This window comes from Phascolarctos cinereus, unplaced genomic scaffold (genome assembly GCF_003287225.1).
Source record: "Phascolarctos cinereus isolate Bilbo 61053 unplaced genomic scaffold, phaCin_HiC Scaffold_5;HRSCAF=322, whole genome shotgun sequence".
Taxonomy (NCBI): domain Eukaryota; kingdom Metazoa; phylum Chordata; class Mammalia; order Diprotodontia; family Phascolarctidae; genus Phascolarctos; species Phascolarctos cinereus.
In genome coordinates, this window is record NW_027555958.1 from 78,147,875 (window position 1) to 78,172,089 (window position 24,215).

The 24,215-nt window shown below is 41.4% G+C and overlaps 2 protein-coding genes and 1 long non-coding RNA gene across 4 annotated transcripts in view; 1 reads left to right on the forward strand and 2 right to left on the reverse strand.

Annotated features, from left to right (window-relative positions):
• Positions 1–9,128: 9,128 nt before the first annotated feature.
• Positions 9,129–13,117, reverse strand: LOC110197959 (uncharacterized). Its single transcript, XR_002321613.2, has 2 exons — positions 13,036–13,117; positions 9,129–10,682 (listed from the first exon to the last, which is right to left on the reverse strand). It is a non-coding gene; the product is annotated as an uncharacterized LOC110197959 (long non-coding RNA).
• Positions 12,810–16,889, forward strand: CFAP126 (cilia and flagella associated protein 126). Its single transcript, XM_020972043.2, is given in 8 exon segments — positions 12,810–13,285; positions 13,907–13,969; positions 14,189–14,269; positions 15,040–15,216; positions 16,518–16,554; positions 16,557–16,619; positions 16,622–16,849; positions 16,852–16,889. Coding segments are annotated over 8 exon segments (714 nt in total). The 5' UTR covers positions 12,810–13,258.
• A 2,408-nt stretch (positions 16,890–19,297) lies between these two features.
• SDHC (succinate dehydrogenase complex subunit C) overlaps positions 19,298–24,215 on the reverse strand; it is a 33,389-nt gene continuing 28,471 nt past the window's right edge. For both annotated transcript variants that reach the window (XM_020972058.2, XM_020972059.2), the window contains exons 5-6: positions 22,787–22,950; positions 19,298–20,183 (exon numbers count right to left, since the gene is read on the reverse strand). In XM_020972058.2, coding sequence (XP_020827717.1) covers positions 20,079–20,183; positions 22,787–22,950 — 269 coding nt within the window. In that variant the 3' untranslated portion in view covers positions 19,298–20,078. The remainder of the gene's footprint in view (positions 20,184–22,786; positions 22,951–24,215) is intronic.

Below are 24,215 nucleotides of genomic sequence, written 5' to 3' on the forward strand. Positions count from 1 at the left end.
AGAGCTAACTTCAGAGTCAGGAACTCCTGGGTTCAGTTCACACATACTATGTCACATTGGGCAAGTCATCTAACCTTTCAGTGCCTCTAGGCAATTCTCTTAAGGCTGTAAGTTGCCGAACAGAAGCTGATGGGCACTGGTAGTGTCAATCATAGTGCCCTCTCTGGATCCACTCTACCAACTGGATCTCCAGAGGGTAATAGTTATTACTTCCCTGTATTTCTGGTATTGTAGCTACTGAGCCCCTTACAGTATCCCGTTATCAATCAATCAATTGACTCCATTAACTTTTAGAAAAGGGATTTACTAAGAAGATGGTTGTTGTCCTTCATGCTCAAAGAGGACCAAAACGATATCACTATGTCAGGGTCAAGGTACTGTGTGTCTGATGATGGCTGATCAGCTACAATCAGCCAATATATGCTTGGAAGGCTCTACTGTAGGTCAGGCACAAACAGTCTATATGCACATATGGAGTGGAGATGTCTCAATGTTTGCACATCTCATGTTTCTTTTGAGCTACTGCAATTCTGCTTTGCTTATAAAGCATAACACCTTCTTTGATGTGGTAACACCATGCTGGGCAGACCTGTGCCAGCACCTCTCATGTCTCACAATTGATTTCAAAGTTCTTCAGAGATGCATTGAGAGTGTCCTTGTATTGCTTCTTCTCACCTTCATGTGAGAGCTTGCCTTGTGTGATTTCTCCATAAAATAGTCTTTTAGGCAATCATACATTTGGCACTCAAACAACATGGCCAGCCCATCAGAGTTGTGCTCTCTACAACAGAGTTTGAGTGCTTGGCAGTTCAACTCAAGAAAGTATCTCAGTGTCCAGGCCCTTATCTTGCTAGGTGATCTTCAGAATCTTCCTAAGCAATTCAAATGGAAACGATTTGGTTTCCTGGCATGACGGCTAGCATATTGCCCAGGTTTCACAGGTATAAAACAATGAGATCAGTCCAATGGCTCTGCAGACCTTCAGTTTGGTAAGCCGTCTAATACTTCTTCTCTCCCACACTTTCCTTCAGAGTCTCCCTAACACTGAGTTAGCTCTGGCAATATGTGTGTCAACCTCATCATCTATGTGGACGTCTCTGGAAAGTATACTGCCAAGGTCAGCTAACTTATCCACATCATTCAAAACTTCTACATTTGCTGTAACCAATGGTTTCACATATGGATGGTATGATGCTGGCTGGTGGATAGCCTCTGTTTTCTTGGTGTTCATTGTCAGGCCAAAATTAGCATAGGCAGGAGAGAATCAATCCATACTAAGAAGATATAGCAAAAACAGTTGGTATAAGCATTTTCCCCAAACCCGGGGCACATTCTTCCTTTACACACATCAGAAGCCTGACAAGAGTCGGTTCAAACTTAAAGTACCATCTTAGTGAGGTGCATATGTAGAGAGTACATGTGGCTAAGAAGTATCTTTCAGCCCCTGGCCCTGGAAGTCCTCTTCTCCCTTCACGGAGTCCTCAGGACTTAAACCTTAGGGACAGCTTTCTCCTAAGCTCGCAGAGAAGTTGGCACTTCTCACCATCATGATGGGGAATGATCCCTGAAGCTGCTACCATCCATAAGGATTTTCTAACAAGGCAAGCAGTCCAGGTCTACTTAGGAAATTTTTTAAAAGAACAATTATGAATTTAGGCAATAAACATTATTCTGAGAAGGAATACCTTGGCTTTACCAGACTGCCAAAGGGATCCATGACACAAAAAAGGTGAAGGACTTCTAGTCTAAGGACTCAAACTAGGTGAGGAATATCTGCTCATGCTTCAAGACCTGGGTCTTCATTGATCAGACCATCTCCATTACACAATGAAAAAAAAATCTGGTCTTTTGTTTAAAAGGTTCTTATATGTTACCTTCTTTCAAAGGAGAGTAATGTGAGAAAAGCCCAGGAAAGAAGGCTGTACTATAAAGTGCTTTGAATAACAGACTGAGGATTTTATGTTTCATCCTAGAAGTTACAAGATAGCATAAAAGGCAAAATCACTATAAGATAGGAGGGCTGCTAGGTGGCACAGTGGATAGAACGCCAGGAGGACTCATCTTCCTGAGTTCAAATCTGGCCTCAGATAGTTGTATGACCCTGGGCAAGTCACTTAACCCTGTTTGCCTCAGTTTCCTCATCTGTACAATGAGATGGAGAAGGAAATGGAAAACCACTCTAGTATCTTTGCTGAGAAAACCCCAAATAGGGCCACAAAAAGTTGGAGACAACTGAACAACCAGAAGATAGGAAGTACTAAAGTTTGCCTTTGGACCATGGCAAAAGCACTTCCTGGACAGTCACAGGACCTGGGTTCAAATCTTGCCACTAATAACTTACTATAGCTTGTCCTTTCTTGGTATAATTTCCTTATTATACTCAACCAATTGGAAGCTGAAATTCCTGCCCCCAAAAAAAGTTGAACAAAAAATTTCTTGTCCCTATAAACTCTCTTCACCTCCTCCCCCAAACTTAACTGTGTTCTTGACTTTTTGCTATTTAAATGCTCATTATCTTCCACCACCTCCTCCCCAACATCTCTCTGAACCATGTTACTGCATTTAATTGAAGTAAAAATTTGCAAGATCAAGCCTGAGAGTTTTCTTTATTTGGAGACCAGAAAAAGATGTTTTTCCCCCTGTTATTCATAGGGGGAGCCCTAGCTTAGAAGTAAAAAAATGGAGAACAAAATAGAGTACGATTGAATTATTAATAATTAGTTTTCAGGCAACTGAGTTTGCAGGTCAGTAAGACAATGGTTTGCTGACCCAACAGCATACAGAGAACACTAGAGAAAGACAGAATAGAGATAGAAAGTCGTTTAACAGAGATAGAATTACCCCCAAAATGGACTTAAGTTAGTAGGGTATGCCTACATCAGGCTCCTGGAAGGAAAGCAAAGACCAAACATGATATACTGGAGACAACACTGGATATAGTGATACCTGAGTACAAACAGTGGACCTGAGTACAAATTCTAGTTCTGTCCACTAAGACCTGTCTGACCCTGAGCAAATCATTTCATTTCTATGGATCTTGCTTTCCTTATCAATAAAATAAACAAGTTGAATTAGAGGACACTAAGATGCTTTCAGCTCAAAATCTTGTGATCCTGAAACCAGAGTGAAAGTTGTTTCTTCTTTTCAGCTTACTGAGTAGATGGTCCTCCCGGCTCAGTGCCCAATCCTCAGTGACACTGCACTGCTATCTTCCCAATCTGGGATCACCCAGGTGTCTACAGGCACAAATGCCTTTCAGAAAGAGGCCAGAGGATACGTGTCCTGAGGGCATGCTTTGCCCTGTTACTCTCTTAACCTTCCTCTTTCCAGGGATCCTGAAAGGAAATGTTTCTCTCTAGACTCTCCATTTCCCCAGAGAAATACCTCTTTTTTTTTTTTTGTCTCAAATCAATTGCTGGTGATACTGTAGGGTCGAGAGAAAATGTTTATTGTAGAGAAGGTCAGGAAAAAAGTAACATGAGACAAAAATCAAAGCAAAGAAAAATCAATGTGAACCAGAACAGTAATATTTCACTCCCTATAAAATTTCAGAGCAGTGGTTTATGAGAATGAGAAGCTGGAGGATGGAAAGAGCTGAAGATGCAGAAAATGAGGAAGCTGCCACAATGGCCTGAGAGTCCAGTCAGTCAACAAGAATCTATGAAATGCTTACTGTGTGTTGGTCTAGCATTTACAAAGGCAAAAAAAAAAAATAACCCAACCCACAGATAGTCCTAAGCCATGGCATCATATACCATACAAGCCAGCCTAGCTGAAACACTAAAGTACCCTCTGAGAGACAGGAAAAAGCATGCATTAAGCATGTCAAACCACCAACACCTGCCTGGCCACTCACTTCCTTTCCCCCTCCCCCAGGACCCTGAAACCGAAAGCCTTGAGAATGTGGTTGCTTCCAGATCAATGTCCACAGATATCATGCTGGGAAGCAACACCGGTGGAGATGCAGCCTAGTGACTGTTTCTGCGGGTGTTATGGTCACATCTATTGAAGATCCAGAAAAGAAAGTTCTTGGCACCAAAGTCCTTGGCACTGGTGTCTTAGAAATGTTGCTTCTGGGGCAGCCAGGTTTTGCAGTTTTATTCATCTTTAATGTCATGTCCACTGACCACAATAAGAGTTTTCAACACGGAAGAAAAAAAGAAGCAGAAGCAACATTTGGTGGGTTTTTTTGGGGGGTGGGGGGAGTTAAGCAATGGGGTTAAGTGACTTGCCCAGAGTCACATAGTTAGTAAGTATCATGTGTCCCAGGACACATTTGAACTCAGGTCCTCCTGAATCCAGGCCGGTGCTCTATCCACTGCAAAACCTAGAAACCTAGTTTTAAAAAAAATTAATGAAAAATGACAACAAGAATGCAATCTTATTCTGAACATTTCAATAACTTATTGTGTATCACTACCTAGCTCTAAAATATGTAATTTGGTTTGTAAGATGGTTAGAAGACCAAAGATAAAATGGTTTTCTTCTCTCCCCCCCCATTTCTTTCCCTTTTTTTTATGTCCAGGAAGTTGATGGTTTGAGGATTTTTTTTTTAGGCAATTGGAGTTAAGTGACTTGCCCAGGGTCACACAGCTAGTAAGTGTGAAGTGTTTGGTCTGAGGTTTGGATTTGAACTTAGGTCCTCCTGACTTCAGGGCCAGTGCTCTATCCACTGTGCCACCTAGCTGCCCCAGAGGATTTTGTTTTTAAAAGAAAAAATTGGGGGGAGGGGCTATTTGTGTATGTGTGAAACTTCTTGTCCCACAATAAACTGTAATTTCATTTTGCTGAATTGTTCTTTAAAAAAAGAATTGACGAATCGTATGTACCAATATTCAAATACATTAAATTAGGTGGTTAGAAAAAAACTCAGGAGGGAGGAGAGCCAGTTCTGCTGGCTTTGGGGTTCATATTCAAAGAAGAGAAAAAAGTTATAGCTTTATTTTAACAACGTCCCAGAACAGAGAAAACACATTCACTAGGGTTTTTCTGAGCATTAAAATGAAGCAATAACAGTTGTAGATATATTAGTTTGGATTGTCAGGTAGTGGCTATTGTCCCTTTGCCCCAGGACAGAGTTGGAAAGGAAACTGCCCCATAGAAGAAAAAGAACAAAGGAGTGGCTGGAGGAAAAGTCAGAGCCCAACAGAAGAGTGCATCCTGGGGTAGTCTTGTCTACACAAATATGGGCTAGGGAATAAAATGACTAATTCCTCTGCTTTCCTGTTCACCAGTTCACTTTTGTTGTTTAGCCACTTTGAGTTGTGTGTGACTCTTTGTGACTCCATGTGGAGTTTTCTTGGCAAAGATACTGGAGTGGTTTGCCCTTTCCTTCTCTAGCTCATTTTACAGAGGAGGAAATTGGGACAAACAGGGTTAAGTGACTCGCCCGGGGTCATATAGCTAGTAAGTGTCTGAGACCAAACTGAAACTACCGAAGATGAAATCTTCCCAATTCTAAGCCCAGGGCTCTACCCACTGTGCCATCTAGCTGCCCTAGCTGGAAATTCACCTAGTTCCCTAGTGTTCCTAGACCCCTAGACCACAGCTCAAAAGCCTTGACATTCTCTCTCTCATTCCAATCTGTGATGAAGGGGTAGCCTTTTCATGTCTAATCTTTAGTCTACTGATTCCTTCCGACGGCCTACAAACACACCCAGGCCTCTCCCATTCTTAGAAACAAACAAACAAACAAAACCCCTCGGACTTGATCCTACCATCTCCTTAAGCTATCTCCCATTTTAAAACTCTCTTCCCACTGCTTCCACTTCCTCTCCTCTCTTTTGTCTCTTACCTCCTTACAATCTGACTTTCAACTTCATCATTCAATTGAACCTGTTCCCTCTAAAATGACCAGCGATCCCTCCAAATCGCTAGATTCCATGGCCCTGTCTCAGTCCTCATCCCTTATTTCTCGGTAGCATTTCACACTGTCTTCCACTCTCCTTTTGAATACTCTCTTTGGTTTTTCATGAAACTGCTCTCTCGGGTCTCTTTCTACCTGTCTCTCTCTTTTCAGTTTCTTTTGCTGAATCTTCATCTGACTCGTCCTGAGTGCTCTTACCTTCTTTCTACAGTCTCTCTGTGAATTCTTTCAGTTCCCATAGATTCAAAGATCATCTCTTTGAAGATGATTCCCAGAGCTCCATATCTGGGTTTAGCATCTCTAACAAGTTCCAATCCCACATCACCAACTGCCTATTTTAAACTAGATATCCAGGTGTCAATTCAAATTCAACATAGCTAATCAGAATCCATTCTCTTTCTCTGCAAACCCACCCACCCCTCTAACGAAATTTTCCTTCGGGACAGGGTACCACCATTCTTTCAATCATTCATTCTAATTCAGGCCCTTACCACCTCTTTGGAGGACTAAACTCCTAATTGGTTTCCCTGCCTCAAGCCTACTCTGTTTAATCCATTCTCTAGAGATACTTAAGGTGATATTCCTAAAGCCAAGTCTCCTCTGCTCAATAATTCAGTTACCTGCAGGATAAAACAAAACTCCTTTGACATTTAAAGTCAGTTACTACCTAGCTTCAGCCTTATCATACTTTAACAAACTAGCAAAACTAGATTCCTTGCTGTTCTTTACACACAACACTTCATCACCCCTCTCTGTGCCTTGTCTCAGGCTGTGCTCCACACCTAGAATACACATCCACCTAACCTTTGCCTCTTAGAATCTCTAGCTCACCTCATACATGAGGTCTTTCCTGATGCCTCCAGCTACTAGGGCCTCCTTCTCCAAAGCTCCTTGGCATTTATTTTGTAACTTTTACACACACACACACACACACACACACACACACACACACACATACATATAATAACAGTTAACATTTATATCATGCTTTAAGGTTAGCAAAGTCCTTTACAAATATTCTCACTTGATCCTCACAATAACCATGGGAGGTAGGTGATATTATTCCCATTTTACAGATAAGGAAACTGAAGCAAATAGAGGTTAAATGGCTTGCCTAAGGTCTTACAACTAGTGTCTGAGGTAGGATTTCTCTTCCTGACTCCAAGTCTAGGACTGTATCCATTGTGCCACCTAGGGTGTATTATGTTGTCGGGTTTTTTGTTTTGTTTTGAATTTATTTTATTTTTAATTTATGGAATAAGCATTTCCACAACATAGTATAATAAAAAGATGATTGCACACTAAACTGCAAATCTATTATGTACAACTTGCTATTCCTTTAAAATATACATGTTGTTTTTTAAATTGAATTTTATTTTTTCAGCTCCAAAACACATTTAATTAAGCAAATAAATTCCTACATTAGTTATGCACACTGCCCTGTTTCCTCCCCCCCCCAAAAGCCTCAGTTTACACTGATTCCATCACCTCTCTCTATCTGGAGTTGGACAGCATGTTTCATCATGAGGTTATGTATGTTGTCAAATGTGGTAAAATTTAAGTTCTTTGAAGGCAAGAGGTGTTTCTTTTGTTATATCCCTAGTCCCTAGCACAGGGCCCAGAATGTTTTGTTTTGCTTTTTAACTGGACCAGTGATTTGTACAGGGAGCTCCCAGTGAAGAACATTCTCTGCCTATGCATATCTGCACAGCATCTGTGACTTAAAGTCTAAGACAGTAGCTTGGGGCTCTAAGAAGTTTAAGTGACTTTTCCAGGGTCACTCAAGCCACTATGTGGCAAGTCTTCCTGACTTTGAAGCCACCTCTCTAAGCATTATCTAGTACATAACTTAATAATTAATTGACCCATATGCAGTTGGTGAGAATCTCAGGTGACACCTGAGGTGCCTCAGCAGTAGCCTAACCCTAGCTTCTGGTCTGCCTTTTCTAAGTCTGCAGAAAGGATGAAAAATACTGTTAACCAGCAAGGAAGTGCAGTTTATAATTCTTCCCAGTAGGTGGTGTCCTATTCATTTCCAGCACACGACAGCCTTAACGACTGACACCTTACGACACAAAAGATTCCACATACATCTAACTTCAAAGAGTTAAGCAAAGAAAAATCTTCTTATCATTGGATTCTGAATGAATTCAGGGCATCATATGGCTCAGGATTACTAAAACACAGAAATATCTTTGGGTCACTCCCAACCCTGCTCGTCTGGAAAATTTGCTGGCTACCAACCCTCTATATTGATGTCATTACACAGAAAATAGACTTTTTGGTGACCACGTGGTTTATCAGCCATTAGTAAAATGCATGGAAGGTTTTTAAGTGCTTGCTTGCCCATTCACCTCCTAAAACCCCCTTCTACAAGCTCCTCAGGCTGTGTAAGGTCTAATCTGTGACAACCCTTCAGAAGGTCAAAGACCTGACCAAACAGAAAGCAATGGAAAGGTGAGAGAAGGCTGTGCTTCCTTTGCTCCACCATCAAATGAGATTAAAAAAAAAAAAACTTCTAGCTCAGAGTTCTCAGGACTTGTCTCCTTAACACTGACCCCAAAGCCCACTTTGTCTGGATCTCTGGGGTACTGGGGATTTGGAGAGCTGCCCCTGGCTGCTGTCATCCATTGAAAGAGCAAGTCTCAGACCCAGGCTTTGGCTGCTTGCAAGTTGCCATAGTTCAGAGTGCTAAAGTCTTCCATCTTGTCACAATAGCCCATGGCTTCCTGTGACCTGTATGGTTACAGAGAAAGGAAAAAAAAATCTCTCCATGACCATCAAGGAAAAGAAAGCAGGTTTGTAAAACAACAACAAAAAATTAAAACAAAAAAATTGTGGCAGTGGTCAAAATCTTACTCTGTCTTGTCTTGTCATGCAGCTTCCTGTCCAAAACTCTGTCTGCCTGTCTCTGTCTTTTTCTCCTTTGTCTCTGTGTGTGTGTGTGTGTGTGTGTGTGTGTGTGTGTGTCTCTTTCTCCCTAGGAAAGGTAATTAACTAGAAACTAGGCTATCAGTAAGAACAGGAAGGACCACCGCTATTCCTTTCTTCTTCCATAGTAATGGTGGGGAAATGAATTAGGACAGAGAACCATTATTTTTAGATGGCCTAAAAACTGTGACTGTTGGAATTCTTCAATGACTAATGAATGAACATATTACTAAATCATATCAATATTGACATTCTTCCTCTGAATGAAACCAGAAGATAAAAGAATAGCTAAATGGAAAGATGGCTTATAGGTTATCCTTCAAACATCAAATAAAGGAGTTAGCAGAGTTGTTTTTATTATGTCTCCAAAGAAAACAAAAAGACATCATTTCACAGGATATCATCTCTTATTGAAGTGTTTTTATGTAATGCATTTGCAAAAGACCATCATGAAGATATTTGTAGAATATGCTTCTACATCTCTTGCAGAGGATGAGATAGGAAATATTACAAAGAACTCAGTAGAATCCTTCAAACTAATTCAACATATACTTTAATTCTTGGTGACTTCATGACAGAGGTAGGCATAAGGTATGACAGTGAAAAATATATTAGAACATATGACTCAAGATTAAGAAATAAAAGAGGCTAATAGGCTAAAAAAAAAACCCCACACCTATACATCATGACTATTTTCTTCAAGGAGAGAATTTGGAGACAGTGAATAAGGTGAGCACGAATAACATCATGCAAAAAATGAAACTACCTTAACAGAGAGGAAATGACTATTAACCAACAAGGGGATCATTGCCAAATTAGCTGTGTGCAGACTATCAATTCTTGTTAGAATAAATGTAAAAATAAAAACCAAATTAGAAGAAAAAATACAAACAATATATATGGCATTAAATTAAAGCAGCTCCAAAGGAACCTGAATAAAATCTTGATGCTAAAAGCCTGGAAATGGATGGAAGAATAAACATTTACACAAAGTAATACTATTCCCTATATTAGTACTATTTGAGAAAGAGGGAATCCTCGGCCGAGTTAACACAAAAATAACGCATGAACCAACTTTAGGGTATGTAAATCAATCATAACAAGGAAGTCAAAAGAGCCCCAAAACCACCTTAGCCAGCAAGAACTCAATCTCTTGCCAAGGAGATGACTACCGAGACCAACACCAGTTTAAAAGTCTAATTCCATTGATACAAATCTTATTTAAGAGGACAGAATAAGATGATGAACATTAAACAGCAAGAAGCAGTGGAAAGAGGGGCAGCTAGGTGGCACAGTGAATCGAGCACCGGCCCTGAGGTGAGGAGGACCCGAGTTCAAATCTGACCTCAGAACAAACACTTGACACTTACTAGATGTGTGACTCTGGGCAAGTCACTTAACCCCCATTGCCTAAAAAACAAAACAAAACAAAAAGAAGCAGTGGAAAGAAAAACAAGACGACAGAAAGCTGAGAAACCCAATTAAGCCCCCCATCATGCAAAGAATGTGGCACTAGAAAAGAGAAAGACAAGAGGAGCGACGGGCTTAGAATGTGAGCGATTATGCAATAACTCAGTACTCACACTAGGGGAAGAGAAAAGGAAAAAACTCCATGTATAAGATCTACATGTCCAAATGAAATTTATTAAAGAATATTCTGGACAGACAGCCAAGGCCTCAGGAGGGCTAGAGATGGGAACTGGGTGCTGCAGTCCTCCAAACCTGCATCCACATTGGGGTGACATCGCTCCATTGAAGGCTTTAGTACCAGAAAAAATCCCATCTCAGACTGTGTCAGGGAATTCTCCTCCCTCCTTTTCTGGGATTTCAAGATGGAGATTAGTGAGGAGTAAAAGGTGATATTGCCTCTGCTTCCAAGTCGATACTTGGTGTGTTTAAATGGTTGAAAAGAACGAAAACATAGGATTAGAATGTTTCCTAGCATGCTAACGTTGGCTAACAAGGTGTTAAGAGACCATGTCTACGAGCTAGAGAGAAAGAGGGACCTGAGTGAAAGCAAAAGAATGCATAAATCAATTAAAGCTACAGTGCTACATAGAATAGCAGAGACAGGGGACAGACTCATCATTTCATTGGTAAGGGGACTTCCCGTGTGAAGAAACTCCCATTGTCCATGCAGTTTGGCATTTCAACTTACAGTCTTGGAGTTGCCTGAGAAGTCAAGTGACTAAGTGTCCGGGGTCACATCGTCAGTATGCTGATAGTCTGCACAGAGACAGCTAATCTGAGGCCAAGATTTCCTGCTTTAAAGTGAGCTCTCCATTCACTACCCCATGTTACCTCTCCTATAGAATGTTGCTGTTCAGGTGTGTCCAACTCTTCACAACCCTTTGGAACATACTGTCCATGGGGTTTTCTTGGTGAAGATAATGGAGTGGTTTCCTTCTCCAGTTTTATGCAAGCAGGGGTTAAGTGACCTGCCCAGGATCACAGAGCTACTAAGCGTCTGAGGTCACATTTGAACTCAGGTCTTCCTGACTCCAGGCCCAATGTTCTATTGACTGTGCCACCTAGCTGCCTCCTCATACAGAATAGCAGCCAACTAATATGGGCAGGCATCTTCCCAGGCAGTTCTACCTCTAAATAGTTAGCTGTTTGTCAGGAGGATGAGAATCCAAGTCTTTCCAACAGAAGCGTGCGTAGTTTTTTCTCTTGAAATTACACATGAATGTTAACTCAGACTCTTTCAGAGGTTCCCAAATTGGGCGATACCACCCCCTGGGGAGGGCACTGGAATGAGGAGGAGGAAGGCGGCAGCCTTAGGTGTAGTTGGGGGGCATTGAATAAAAATAAGCGGGCAGTGGAAGCATAAGTAAAGAAGAGAATTCTGAAAAACTGTTAGTACATGTTTCATCTGTTGCGTAACAGTTAAAGTCCTAGTGATTACATAAATTTCAAAATAAACACACAAAATGCAAGTTATGATCATCAGTGGTCAAATCTGCTGACAGGTCTTAATAAGCAAGTGTTGACAGGCGAGCTTGTCACACATTGTCAAGAAGTCCAGCATACACTGGCAGGAATATGTGTGTATGATGACTTGTTTACAATATGATACTATATGGTTATATTATGCAATATACTGCATCATCAAAATTTCAATGCAGGAAAACCCCCCACAGATTTACAATAAATTATTAAATTTAAGATGCATCATTTAAAAAAATATATGTTTTGAAATAATGCAAATTTCATTAAAAATCACTAAAGGGTTAAAAAAAGTGGATTTCCAGGAAGGTACTGAATAATTTTTTTTAAAGGGGGCAGTAGGCCAAATAAGTTTGGGAACCTCTGCTTTAAGAGAAAGGAAAATAAGTTTTATAATATACAAAAATCCTAACAAAGGTTTGGGAAAAAAACCCCTCAATTATGAACACAGCTATGTATAAATGTATATATATTTTCTAGCAAGCAATATCAATTAATACATATTCTCCTGAGGAAAGATGACATTTGCAGCTACAAAATTTTAAGAAGCAAACATTCTTATACATAAGAAGGGGTCACAGAAGCCAAAACTATGAAATAATTTGTAGTGTCAGTTTTAGGGGCCCTAAGACACAAAGCTAAATTACCAATAATACCTCAGAGAAGGGGGAAGTAGTCAACAGGTAGTGAAAAAGTGCTCTGTGTGACCTCAACCTCTCTGGGCCTCAACTTCCTCATCTGTAATGAGTAGGGTGGACTAGACTATGGGATGGGAAGAGACCAAAGTTCCATCCTGCAATCCTATGCTAGGCACCTTGGTTTACTGGCACACAGGGGAGGCTGCCATAGGCAGGGCAGCACCTCTGAGGACCTGGGCAGTGGGCTAGACAGGTACTGCCTGTATTCACTTTTTGATACTTTGTGGGGATCCTAGGAAGGCTTCTCTGAAGACCTTCTAGCCACTTGACGGACCACAATGGGTAGGACAGAAAAGATAGTCTCATTAGCCTCACCCTGAAGTGCCTGGAAGTCATGGATCTTGATTACTAGGCTGACATGAGGGTTACATTATTTAAGAAGACAGAAAAAGCTTATGAGCATAAAACAAGAAAAAGTGGAAGGAAGAACATGATTACAGAAAGCTTGGTGAGAGACCCAATTAAACCTTATCATGCAAAGATCATGGCACTAGAGAAAATACAGATAAGAGGAACAGCTGTCTTACAGCATAAAAACCACTATACCCAAACACACATAAAGAGGAAGTCCAAGAAGAGGTTTGTGTTCACCTTATGTGCCTCCTTAAGGTCTTGGCAATCACTCTGTGCCCCTTGTCTGAGTCTCTCTGACTCCTAAGGGTGAGAGGGGGGAATGGAAAGGGGGATGGGAAGGTAAGGGATCGAACAGTTGAGGTGAGAGGAAAGGACAGTCCCCACTGATTGGTGGCAATAGAAGGCAAGCCTTCTCTGTGGTTGCTAAGTAACAAATGTAAACAATAGCAACTGTGGGATCATGGCTTCTAACTACAGCGCTAATCAGGTAACCTTTTTTTCTTTTATTGCTTCCCTGTTTCTTCATAACCCAATATGAATCTGCTCATCCTCTAAGGTTTCATTATATCCCCCAAGACAGACACTCAGATGGACTCCCCAGTCTGCGGACACCCTGCCTCATTTACCTGCTCCCTCTCAGTGGGGGTTTGAAGGCAAGTTGGGTGAGTGGAGAGCTGAGACCTCAGGGTTGAGCATTTTACACCATAGACACAGGGGCTCCTCTCTGCAGTTTAAGGGGAAGGGGGAACTTTACTAGGAGTTCAGAGACCTGGGTTCTAGTCTCAGCTCTATTGCTAACTGTGATCCTGGGCACACCATTTGTTTTATGCCTCAGGAATTGGATTATCTCATCTCTAAATTTTTAAGATTCGATGCCTGTTATATGCCTCGATTTTTGGGTTCCAGTGAAGCTTTCTGCCCCAGAGCGTTATCTGTGACCCTGCGTTTTCTGTGTTGGGAGTTTCTGGGCATAGGGTCCTATGACCAAATCAATTAACAAACATTTACCAAGTGCCTGTCTGCCAGACAATATACTAAGTGGTAGGGATAAAATTAAACATTCAAAAATGAGACAGTTCATGCATAAGAAACTTACATTTTTCCATAGTTTGAAAATTCCTTTGCTCCGAACTATCTTCGGAACTGGTGCATAGCCAAAGACGTCAAAAAGGTACCTCTTCTTCTTCTTTCCCTCCCCATTTCTTCCCTACTGCATGAATTTATATTCTCCTCATCACCTCTTCATTCCCTTTCCCAAGGATTTTTTCACTCCTCCTTATGTCTCTTCAAATTCTTCATCACCTTTAATTCTTTTGAACTCTTCTGGCCAATTTTCATTTCTTCCACTTTCTACTTCTTTGACTATCATACTCCCTGGCTTTCTCTCTAGCACCCTGAAACCCATGATGGCTACACTCAGATCATCGCTAATGATCGTGGTCATCTGCTACCTTCAGTTCCCAGGTCCAAGGTAAGATACCTTATTCCTGTAGAGTGGCCTTCTATGCTCCTCAACTTATTACCCTGAGGACTGGGAGTCTTATTTAAATTACACAGTAAAATGAATGCTCCCCAACTCCTTAGTTACTCCAACAAAAGAATCTAAGTATAATCAATGGATACCACCCAAGCGACCCCTGTAGAGTTTAAAGGCTAAAGAAAATGGAGAATCAATAAGGCGCTTAAGCAAGGGTATTTATACAGAGACTGATTTGGGGTGTGGTGGGGAGTTCTAATATGCTGAATCACTTCAAATTTAAACTTAAGCCACTAGACACAAAAGGGAGGAAGGAACTAGTGATTGCCAGATCCCATTAGTGTGTATGTATTGTGTAAGGCGTAGGAGATTAGGGGTCCAACCTAGGGTGAAACTAAGGTTTCTTTTTTCTTTAAAATTTTAACTTTTTTTTTTAATTAGTAAGTATTTCTCTCCATCCCACCTCACTCCCCACCCCTCCCCCTTTGGGGGAAATTAAAAAACAAAATCCTTGTAACAAGTATGCATTGTCAAGCAAAACAAATTCTTACACTGGCCGTGTCAAAAAAAGTTTCATTCTGCATCAAGTTCATTTATTACCTGTCAGGAGTTGGATGGCACGTTTCATCATCAGTCTTCTGGAATTGTTAACCTGGGGTTTCTAGAGCTAAGAGATGAAGGTGAGGTGGGTGGAGGAAGTGTCAGAGGAAAAGCCCCTACATGTAGGTCACAGTAAATGGCTAACTTTGTTCCTTTCCTTGCAGACCAGTCCCTGGGGCACATTCATGGGTACCTGGCAAATGCCTCTGCAGATTCCACCAGCTCGAGTAACCCTGACTTCCCGTTCCACTGCTGCTGCTAACCGACTAATAAACTGGGTGCAGAAAAACCCCAATCTGCTCAATGCTTCCAATGGACTACGTCCAGAAATCCGGGGACATGTACGTAAACCCTGATTCTTCTTGACCCATCCTTTTTTTACATCCTTGGGCCCAGCAGGGGGAGCATTTAGACAACTCTTGATTAATTCTGTCCCAGTCCTATCCATCTACTGCCCAGTTCTGAATTCAGTTCAGCAAAACTGACTACCACTGTGCTTTAGGCATTGAGATATCATAAGCCTGGATTCCTGCCTCACAGAAACTTTGCTCAGCAGGGGAGATGGGACATGTGCAAAATAACTCTAATATACAAAGTATAATATGATAAATACATGAGATAAAAAGTGCTATGAGCTCACAGTAGAGAGCCATCCTCTTGAGAAAAGAGCTTCAAAAGCAGTGAGCTGGGCATTGAGGAACACATATTTGAGCAGATGTGGAAGGAGGGCTTCAGACCAAGGATTATGTTTCAGGAAACTTAAGTAATCCAATTTGACTTGTGTTGGGTGTATGAAAAGGGGATAATGTGAAAGAAAGAAGACAGACTAGAAAGGTCGATTTGGCTGTGGAGGTCAAGGAATGCCAACATAAGCCATCTGGCTTTATTCTGTAGGCAGGGAGTCACTGAAGATTTTTGAGAAAGGCAGTATTATCAAAGCTATGCATTAGAAATACGACATTTGGCAGCCATGTGAAGGATTAAGGAAAAAACAAGAAGTAGAAAGGAGGCTATTATAGCAAGAGATTCTGAGGTCCCAAAATAGTGATTGTGAAAATGAGATATTGTGGAAGCAGAAAATCTAATCTTATCAAGACCCGAGTCCAAGCCCTGATTCTGCCACTTACTGGCTCTGTAACTTTTAGATGAGGTCCCAAAATAGAGTGATCATGGAAATGAAGGATATGAAGGATATAGAACAGCGAATCAAACCTTTGAAGATCTGAGTCCAAGTCCTGGTTCTGCCACTTACTAGCTTGCTAACCTTGGGCAAGTCACCTGGTTTCTCTGGACCTCAGTTTTCCCACCTGTAAAATGAAAAGGTGGTACTAGATGATATTTAAGATCCAATTCAAATCTTGATTCTCATCCAAGGTGAACAGATGGTCATACTGTTCATTCAAATACGAAAGACAGTAATAAACTTGGGAATTTAGATGATTTGGACATTGGATAGTTCAAGTTTGAGATATCAATACTTTTAAGTGTAAATACGGGTTTTTAAGCTTTGACTAGCAGAGGGGAGGCTAAAACAGGGTGGTGGAAGCGATAATAGGGGCTGATCTAATCTCAAAGGAGGGTGGGGTACAATGGACCTTAATTGGCTATAAGTCTGATCCACCAAGCTGTTGTCATCCCACAGCCCCAAGATTCAGGACCACGTAGAAACGGGAGCCCAAAGCCCCAGAGAAGACTATTACTCCAAAAGCTGTACAAGAGATTCTGCATCCCTCTTCAGCCATAAATTCCCACCCTCAAGAGGCCTCCCCAAGGCTCTCCAGCCCCACTTGCACCCCCAAACTGGAATTGGCCCATGCTCATGCTCCTGCTCTTGCTCTAGTTCCAGAGCTTCAAAAACCGCAACCAACAGTCCCATGACTCCAGAGGACTGCCACAGTTGTAACAAGCCCGAGGGCCAGGAAATCCAAGAAAGGAATGTGGAAAATTCTAATGAGGAACCCCAGCAGCAGACAGAGCACCAGCCCCATTGAGTCCCAAGGAGATAATGGAGTGAACCTAATTCTACCTCAGGAACGTCAAACAAGTTTACATGGGGTGTGGATAAATGAAAATCTTAAAATTAAACAATTTAATAAAAATAAAATGTGAAGTTTTCTTCTGATCTGGGTCTTCCCCTCCTTCTATATTTGCCATTTCTAATACAAATGCGAGGAAGGAAGGAATCTCAGGAGCACAGGGTTCTAGCTTTAACTGGCCAGGTCAGGGAAGCACACGATTCCAGAGGGAAAGACAAGTCCAGTTGCTCGAGAATATTAAAAAAAAAACAAACAAACCCACAAACAACAAAGTTCTGGATCACATAGTGTGGCTTTAGATCAAGAAGTGATTTAATACCATAAAAGTATTCATGATGTACCTTTGTAACTAATCATAGGGAAAGATAATAAGAACATCTGCTGTCCTTGCAGAACTTAAAATCTAATGGTGTAGGGGCAGCTAGGTGGCACAGTGGATAGATCTCTGACCTTGGAGTGAAGAGGACCTGAGTTCAAATATAGCTTCAGACACCTGACCCTTACTAGCTGTGTGACCTGGGCAAGTCACTTAACTCAACTGCCTCACCAAAAGCAAAAAAAAAAAATCTAAGGACACATAGAGGAAAATGACAGTAATACTCATCAGTATAAAATAATGCAAATACTAAGTACTCAGGAAAATGGGAAGTAAAAGAGGAGATATCGAATAACAAAGTAACAATTACTCAACTCACACCTCGTGAAATAATGCAATGAATCTGTAATCTCAATGTGGGCATTCCCTCTAACAATAAATTGCAATCAAGCCATGTGTTCTCATATGGATCTCATGGATCTCACTGGAGATTCATCCAATGTGAAAAGGGTCTTTTCTTTTTTTGACATCAACATGCCATCATCAGTGGTGCATATGGGCTACCATGTAAGGTAAGGCCTTATATTCACCATGTGGCCAGCCTATCTTGTCTTCCTAATTTCTCTGAAGACATCTCAACCAAGCTGGAAGTTAAAATCCGCAAGAGCCAACCAAGGGAACTAGTTGATAACTCAGGCTAGAGGAAAACTTAAAGTACCTTCCCTGTTCTGCAATGATAGTTTGGCTGTTAAGTACAGTATCTCATAAGGTCCTGGCTAGAATGGTTCAGGACAGATTTACAGGAGCTGACATCATAAAAAGCTGACATATAAAAATGCTGAAGGAACAGAACTCCACTGATATTACCTCAGAAATATCACCTAATTACCATCTATCTACCTATCTATCTCACCCCTATATCCTATTTGGCTAGTAGCTCCAATCTCTAGATAAGGCATTAAAACCAGGATATCTCTAAAGCTCACCCATGAGCAGCTAGTAGTCATCAGAAAAAGTCTTCTTAAAATATAAGGAATTAAAAAGATCAAAGAAAGGACCTATTTAATGCAAAATATTTATAGCAGCTCCTTCTGTGGTGGCAAAGGATTGGAAATTGAGAGGATGCCCATCAGCTGGGAAATGGTTGAACAAACTGTGGTATATGATTGTGATGGAATACTATTGTGCTGTAAGAAATGATGAACAGGATGGTTTCAGAAAAACCTGAGAGGACTTATATGCACTGCAAAGTAAAGTGAGCAGAACCAGGAGAATATTCTACACAGCAATAGCAATATTGGAAGGATAATTAACTGTGAAAGATTTAGCTACTCTGATCAAGACAATTCCAAAGGATCCATGATAAAAAATGCTATCTATAACCAGAAAGAGAACTGATGAACTTTGAATACAGACTGAAGCATACCTTTTTTTACTTTCATTTTTTGTTTGTTTTCTTTTGCAACATGGCTAATGTGGAAATAGATTTTGCTTGACTTCACACACCCATTTGCTATCAAAAATTGCCTTTCCAAGGATGGGGGAGACACAGGAGGGAGGGAGAGAATTGGGAACTCAAAATTTAAAAAAAAAAGATTGCTAAAAATGGTTTTACATGTAATTGGGAAACATTTAATGAAATAAATAAAAATATATTCAAAATTCAGGGAACTAGGGCTACAGGAGCCTGACTTTCCAGATATATAAGGTGAAAATTTTCCCCATTATAATTCCCTATCTAGATGTTTAGTTCCTCCTCTCGTCTCCCAAAAGTCTGTGCTCTGTGCTCCCAACTCTCTAATTCCTTCAGGCCCCTCTACACTTCTCTGGATGAAGGATAACATACAGTCAGTCTTCAATAGAGTTTGGAGGCCTGTAGCAAACTTTTCTCTCTCCCTTCAATACTTGGAGCTGCATGCTGCATGAGATTTAATATCATGCTGTACCTTTTTTCATTTAATGCGAAACTCTTCACAGAACAAATGCTTCCTGGCTGGAGGGTGGAGATAGTTGGCACCTCCCCAGTCCTTATTCCTTATATCTAGATCTCAAGGAGAAAAATAGACAGGGTGGGTGATTTACATTTAATTACAGAAAAAGATGTCACATGAATTTTTATTGGAAAATATGAAATTAAGAAGTTCATTTTCCTCAAAGTGCCAGGAAAAGAGAGAACTCCCAATGTGTTGACTGAGAATCTTCTGAATCCTTTCCTGGGCCAGGAGAGCTGTCTGCGCTCCCCCCACAGAACATCTGCAGCCTCCAGGGAGCCAACTCACCCTCCTTCCTTCTCTCCCTGCACCCACCCAGATGGGCTGGTTCCCTTTTCTCTCAAAGTGTGGGTGGTTTAGGACTCTGGGCCATTTCCAATGGGCAGCCTTGTCCTTTAAGCCAGCAGCCCACGGCCACTGGCACTCAAAGCCTTTCTCCCCAACCCTAAGGCAGAGGCCACAGAGATGGCATTGTTTTTACTGCCTCAGGATCAGGCAGCCAACAGTTGACCCTTAGTACAAGTCAAAACCCAATGTAGAGAGAGGCTGAAGAGGCCTGAGGAAAGAGGATAAACCCACAGCAAAAAAGGTAGTTGGAGGGGGTGGGAGGGCAGGGAGAGGAGAAGAGGAAGGGTTGGAGAGCCTTATCATGCAGCTTTCTTTAGGGAGGAGAGTGTTGGAACTTCTCCCACAGCTTCGATACTCATGACCCAGACTCTAAGGAGTTCTTCAAACATACTGAGATCTAAGCAAAACAGAAGGGCTCTGCCCAGGCCTGAGGGAAAGGGTGGCTGAAGGCAAGGGAGAAGGAAAATGAGATCCTTCATCTCATTGGAGGAAATGGGAGATATATTATCCCCTTACATGGCTGCTAGTCCCACAGAGGACAACACAGTAAGAACCAAGACAGCTATTCCAGACTGGTAGAGCTGAGGAATCTTCAGGCCCTTCCCTAGGTCCCACACCTATAAAGAAAAAGACAAAAAAAGAAACTAAGCAATCAGAAAGATTAGTAAATCATAATTTTAAAAACAATCAGAAGAATTAGTAACATCAAAATTTTGAAAACCGGCCACATTCTAACATCAGTTAGAAACAATGACTTCTGTAATAAAATACTGGCCAAGCTAGGCAAAAAGAAGCCAAATAGAAACTTCAGGCAAGTAGGGTTCCTGACCATATCATTACTGTTGTCTATCTTTATTTTCAAAGAGGATCAATAACCTCACTGGGTGATGTCTTGACTCTTGAATGAACTGGATCTAAGTGAGGCAGAGCTGCATAAAGTCATCAGCTTCACTCTCTTCTCCAGAGTTATCTAAGTCCAGTGGCAAGACAGAAGTCGGGACAACTGGTAATGGCCCAGGATTCTGAAAATGACCTTCACATCTTCAATGTCTGACCAAGCTCTAAGTGCTCCAAAGCACCTGCTTCAGCTGCCTTCACAGCCAATGGAATAAATTGTTCTCATCTGCCCATTTCGCCAGGGAAGTCTTCACATGCTTGAGGAAGATAGCCCCCTAATTCACCAACAGGTTTGAGGCCTGTCAGTTATCCTCAACCTGGTTTTGTCCATCTACTGAGGTGGTTCTACCAGGGTGTTGCCACTGCACACGTTACAGCTTCTTGGAGCCACAGGTGAGAGTTGGGTGAATCAGGCAGACATATCAAAGGCAGGCCTGAAAAAGTCTCAATAAGCCCTCACCCCAGAGGTACTAGTCCTCCCTTAACACCCACTATACTCCCATATGACCACATCATAAACCCAGACAGATAGCAGAGTTCACTTCTCATCCCCTAGAATGACTAGAAACCTACCTAACCATCCTCTAGTAGGCCACCCTCAAAACCCACAGGGGCCAACCTTGAGGATCTTTAGTTCCAAGCTGAACAACTTAGTGCCTAACCACAACAGAACCACTAATTTGCATTAAAACAAATACAGATTGCTGATAAGAAGCCCCAGAGTATACCACAGGGCAGGCCTGCACAACATACAGCTCGAGGGTCGACCAAAGGATTTCAGGCAGCCTTCAAAAAATGTAGAGGATATTAAGTAAAGATATACCAAGTGCTTTGTCCATGCTCCTCTTAACCCACCTTCCACTAGTGACTACTGTGCCTGTCACAGAACTTGGCAGGTGGGTCGCCACTGAGCACTCTCTCCTGTTTGTCACATGACTTGCAGCAACCAACCATCTTTGGTCTGTCTCTAGTTACCTTTACCTGGAAAGTGAGCCGCTAAAAACCTATCTGTGGCTTGAAGAAGTTTAGCCTATTTTAATTTTGGCCCCTACCTACTGCCAAGTTGTGAAGGTCTGCCATAAGGTATTCTCTGAAGTAGGTAGGCACTGTCCTCACTAAATGACAGAGCGATCATTCAACACAGAACAGCTGGAGAGAGCTCAGATAAAGGAACCAAGGGGCAGGAGGACTGCATCCACATGGATGTACTAGCAGAGCACAATGCCTGTGGGGCTGTGAAGCAGCAAAGGAAAATCTGGTCCCAATGTCAGAGCTTAGGACCTGACAAAAGCAAGAATAAGAATAGCTTTTTAAAGCTTAAGCAAAGCCCTTAGGCTCCTGACCTCTCTCTACAGATGTTTTCACAAGTCAGGAACAAGGACAAGAAGTGAGCTTTGGGCTTTCTTCAGCCCTCACATATTATGACCAAAGGAGGAAATCTGGAAACTCTGGCCTCTAGGCTATGTGCAAAAAAGGCTGATCAGCTGAGTTTGTTAGAAAGCTGGTCCAATGGGAAAACATGTCATTAGTAGAAATGGTCTCCCTAAGGGAAGTGGAAACCATTTCAAATCAAGCTGAGCAAAGCTCCAGGACTAGCTGATGGACACAATGACAAGAGGTCTTTTAGTCTCTCACTTCTGTGATTCTACAAAACTCCCCTCTGGGCTGACTGAAATTTTACCACATAATACCTGTCTTTAAGGTTCTGCTGCAGTACAACCAACACAAACCAAGACAAAATCAGTCTTACAGAGAACTAATCAGTAATAAACAGTAAGAAACAATGGGAGTTACATTTGTCTTAAATAAGGCAAAAAGTAGAACTAAAGATTTCAACAAAGACTAAAAATTAATAACAGGTAACTTGAGAAAATAGCAAAAATTATCTACTCAGAAGCAACAGTGATAGAAGCTGGGCTTCAATCTCTCCATAAGCAAGACTAAAGACATTTAGTTCTCAACTGTCCCTGGGGTAACTGGTTACTATTCCCAAAATATCAAATGGGTATAAGCAGGCCCACTGTTAAAATCTAAAGTATCTAGTGCAGCCCAGAACAACTCAGACACTAGCATTTAAGGCCAGGCTTTTCCCATTAAAGAAAGGCAGTGTGACATAGCAGAAACAACACTGGATTTGGAGTCAGAAGACCTGGCCCAAATCTCAGGCTCTTCTACTTATTAGCTATGTGACCTCAAACAGGTCACTTAAACCCTCTGTGCCTTCACTTACTCATCTCAGGAAGATGGACAAAATTAATTCTAAGGCCACTTCTAAAATAGGCAGCATTTTGCTTCCCCACCTCTCCAGACCCTCCAAACTTACCAAGTGTCGGATTCCATTCCAGGTGTGGTACATAAATGGGAAGACAAGAGCAAACTTGGCTGAGTGGATCAGAGTTGGTCCTAGGCCCAAGGACTTTACAAGCTCCAAGTGACCCTCAAAATTCCCAGGGAGCAACAAGGCTGCCAATCCAAAAAGGGATACTCCTGAGGAGAAAGTCAAGCAATCCATAATTTTTCTTTCTTTTTTTAAAAATTAATTAATTAATTTTTAAGTTTTCAACATTTACTTCTTTTTCCTTATTTTTTCCCTATTTATTGAATCCTTTCCCCTAGATCTCTTCCCTCAATTTCTGGGTTTTGTTTGTTTGTTTTTTGGTGAGGCAACTGGGGTTAAGTGACTTGCCCAGAGTCACATAGCTAGTATTACGTGTCTGAGGCCAGATTTGAACTCAGGTCCTCCGGACTCCAGGGCCAGTGCTCTATCCACTGCGCCTCTTCCCTCAATTTCTACTCACACTTCCCCAGATGCCCTTGAAATGCATCAGTTAAGATTTTGAGTTTTAAATTTTCTCCTCCACCCTCCTTCCCCCCCAAAGACAGCATGCATTCTAATATACACTCTACATATACATTCATATTAAACATTTTCACATTAGTCATGTTGTAAAGAAGAATTAGAACCAATAGGAGGAACCACCAGAAAGAGGAGAAAAAACAAAACAGAAGAAAAAAATAGCAAACAGTATGCTTCGATCTACATTCAAACTCCATAGTTCTTTCTTTGGATATGGATGGCATTTTCCATCGCGAGACCTTTGGAGAGTTCTTAGATCCTTGCATTGCTGAGAAGGGCTAAGTCTATCAATGTTAGTCATAACACAATGTGGCTGTTACTATGTACAATGTTCTCCTGGTTCTGCTCACTTCACTCTGCATCAGTTCATGTAAGTCTTTCCAGGTTTTTCTGAACAATTCATTATTTCTTGCCAGTTACATTCGATACAACTTCAATTTGATTCCTCAAACATTTATTATGAAACATAACAGCTTTATCTCTAACTCTCAGAATCTGGATCTTCCTTCAAGGTTCAGCTCAGGTGCCACCTCTTCTGGAAGCCCTCTCTCATCTCTCTCTCCCCACCCAAGCTGTTAGTAGTACTCTTTCCCACCTCAAATTATTATTACTTATCTGTAGACACACTGTATCTGTAAAGAAGAATTTAAATTGCTCAAAGGGTTGGCCTATTTTTTTAACTTTGTATTCCTAGTGCATAGCACAGAGTAAGTACTTCAGATATGTTTATTGAATACCAGATCTGTATCTTGAGAGGGTCTACATTTACTTTATAACCCACAAGAACAGAAGTTAGGCTCACTACCCTGAATAAAGGTAATAAACTACAGAGCCCAACTGTTCTTTATACCCACTGAAGATAAGAGAAAATGACCAGAATCAAGGCAGCCAAGGG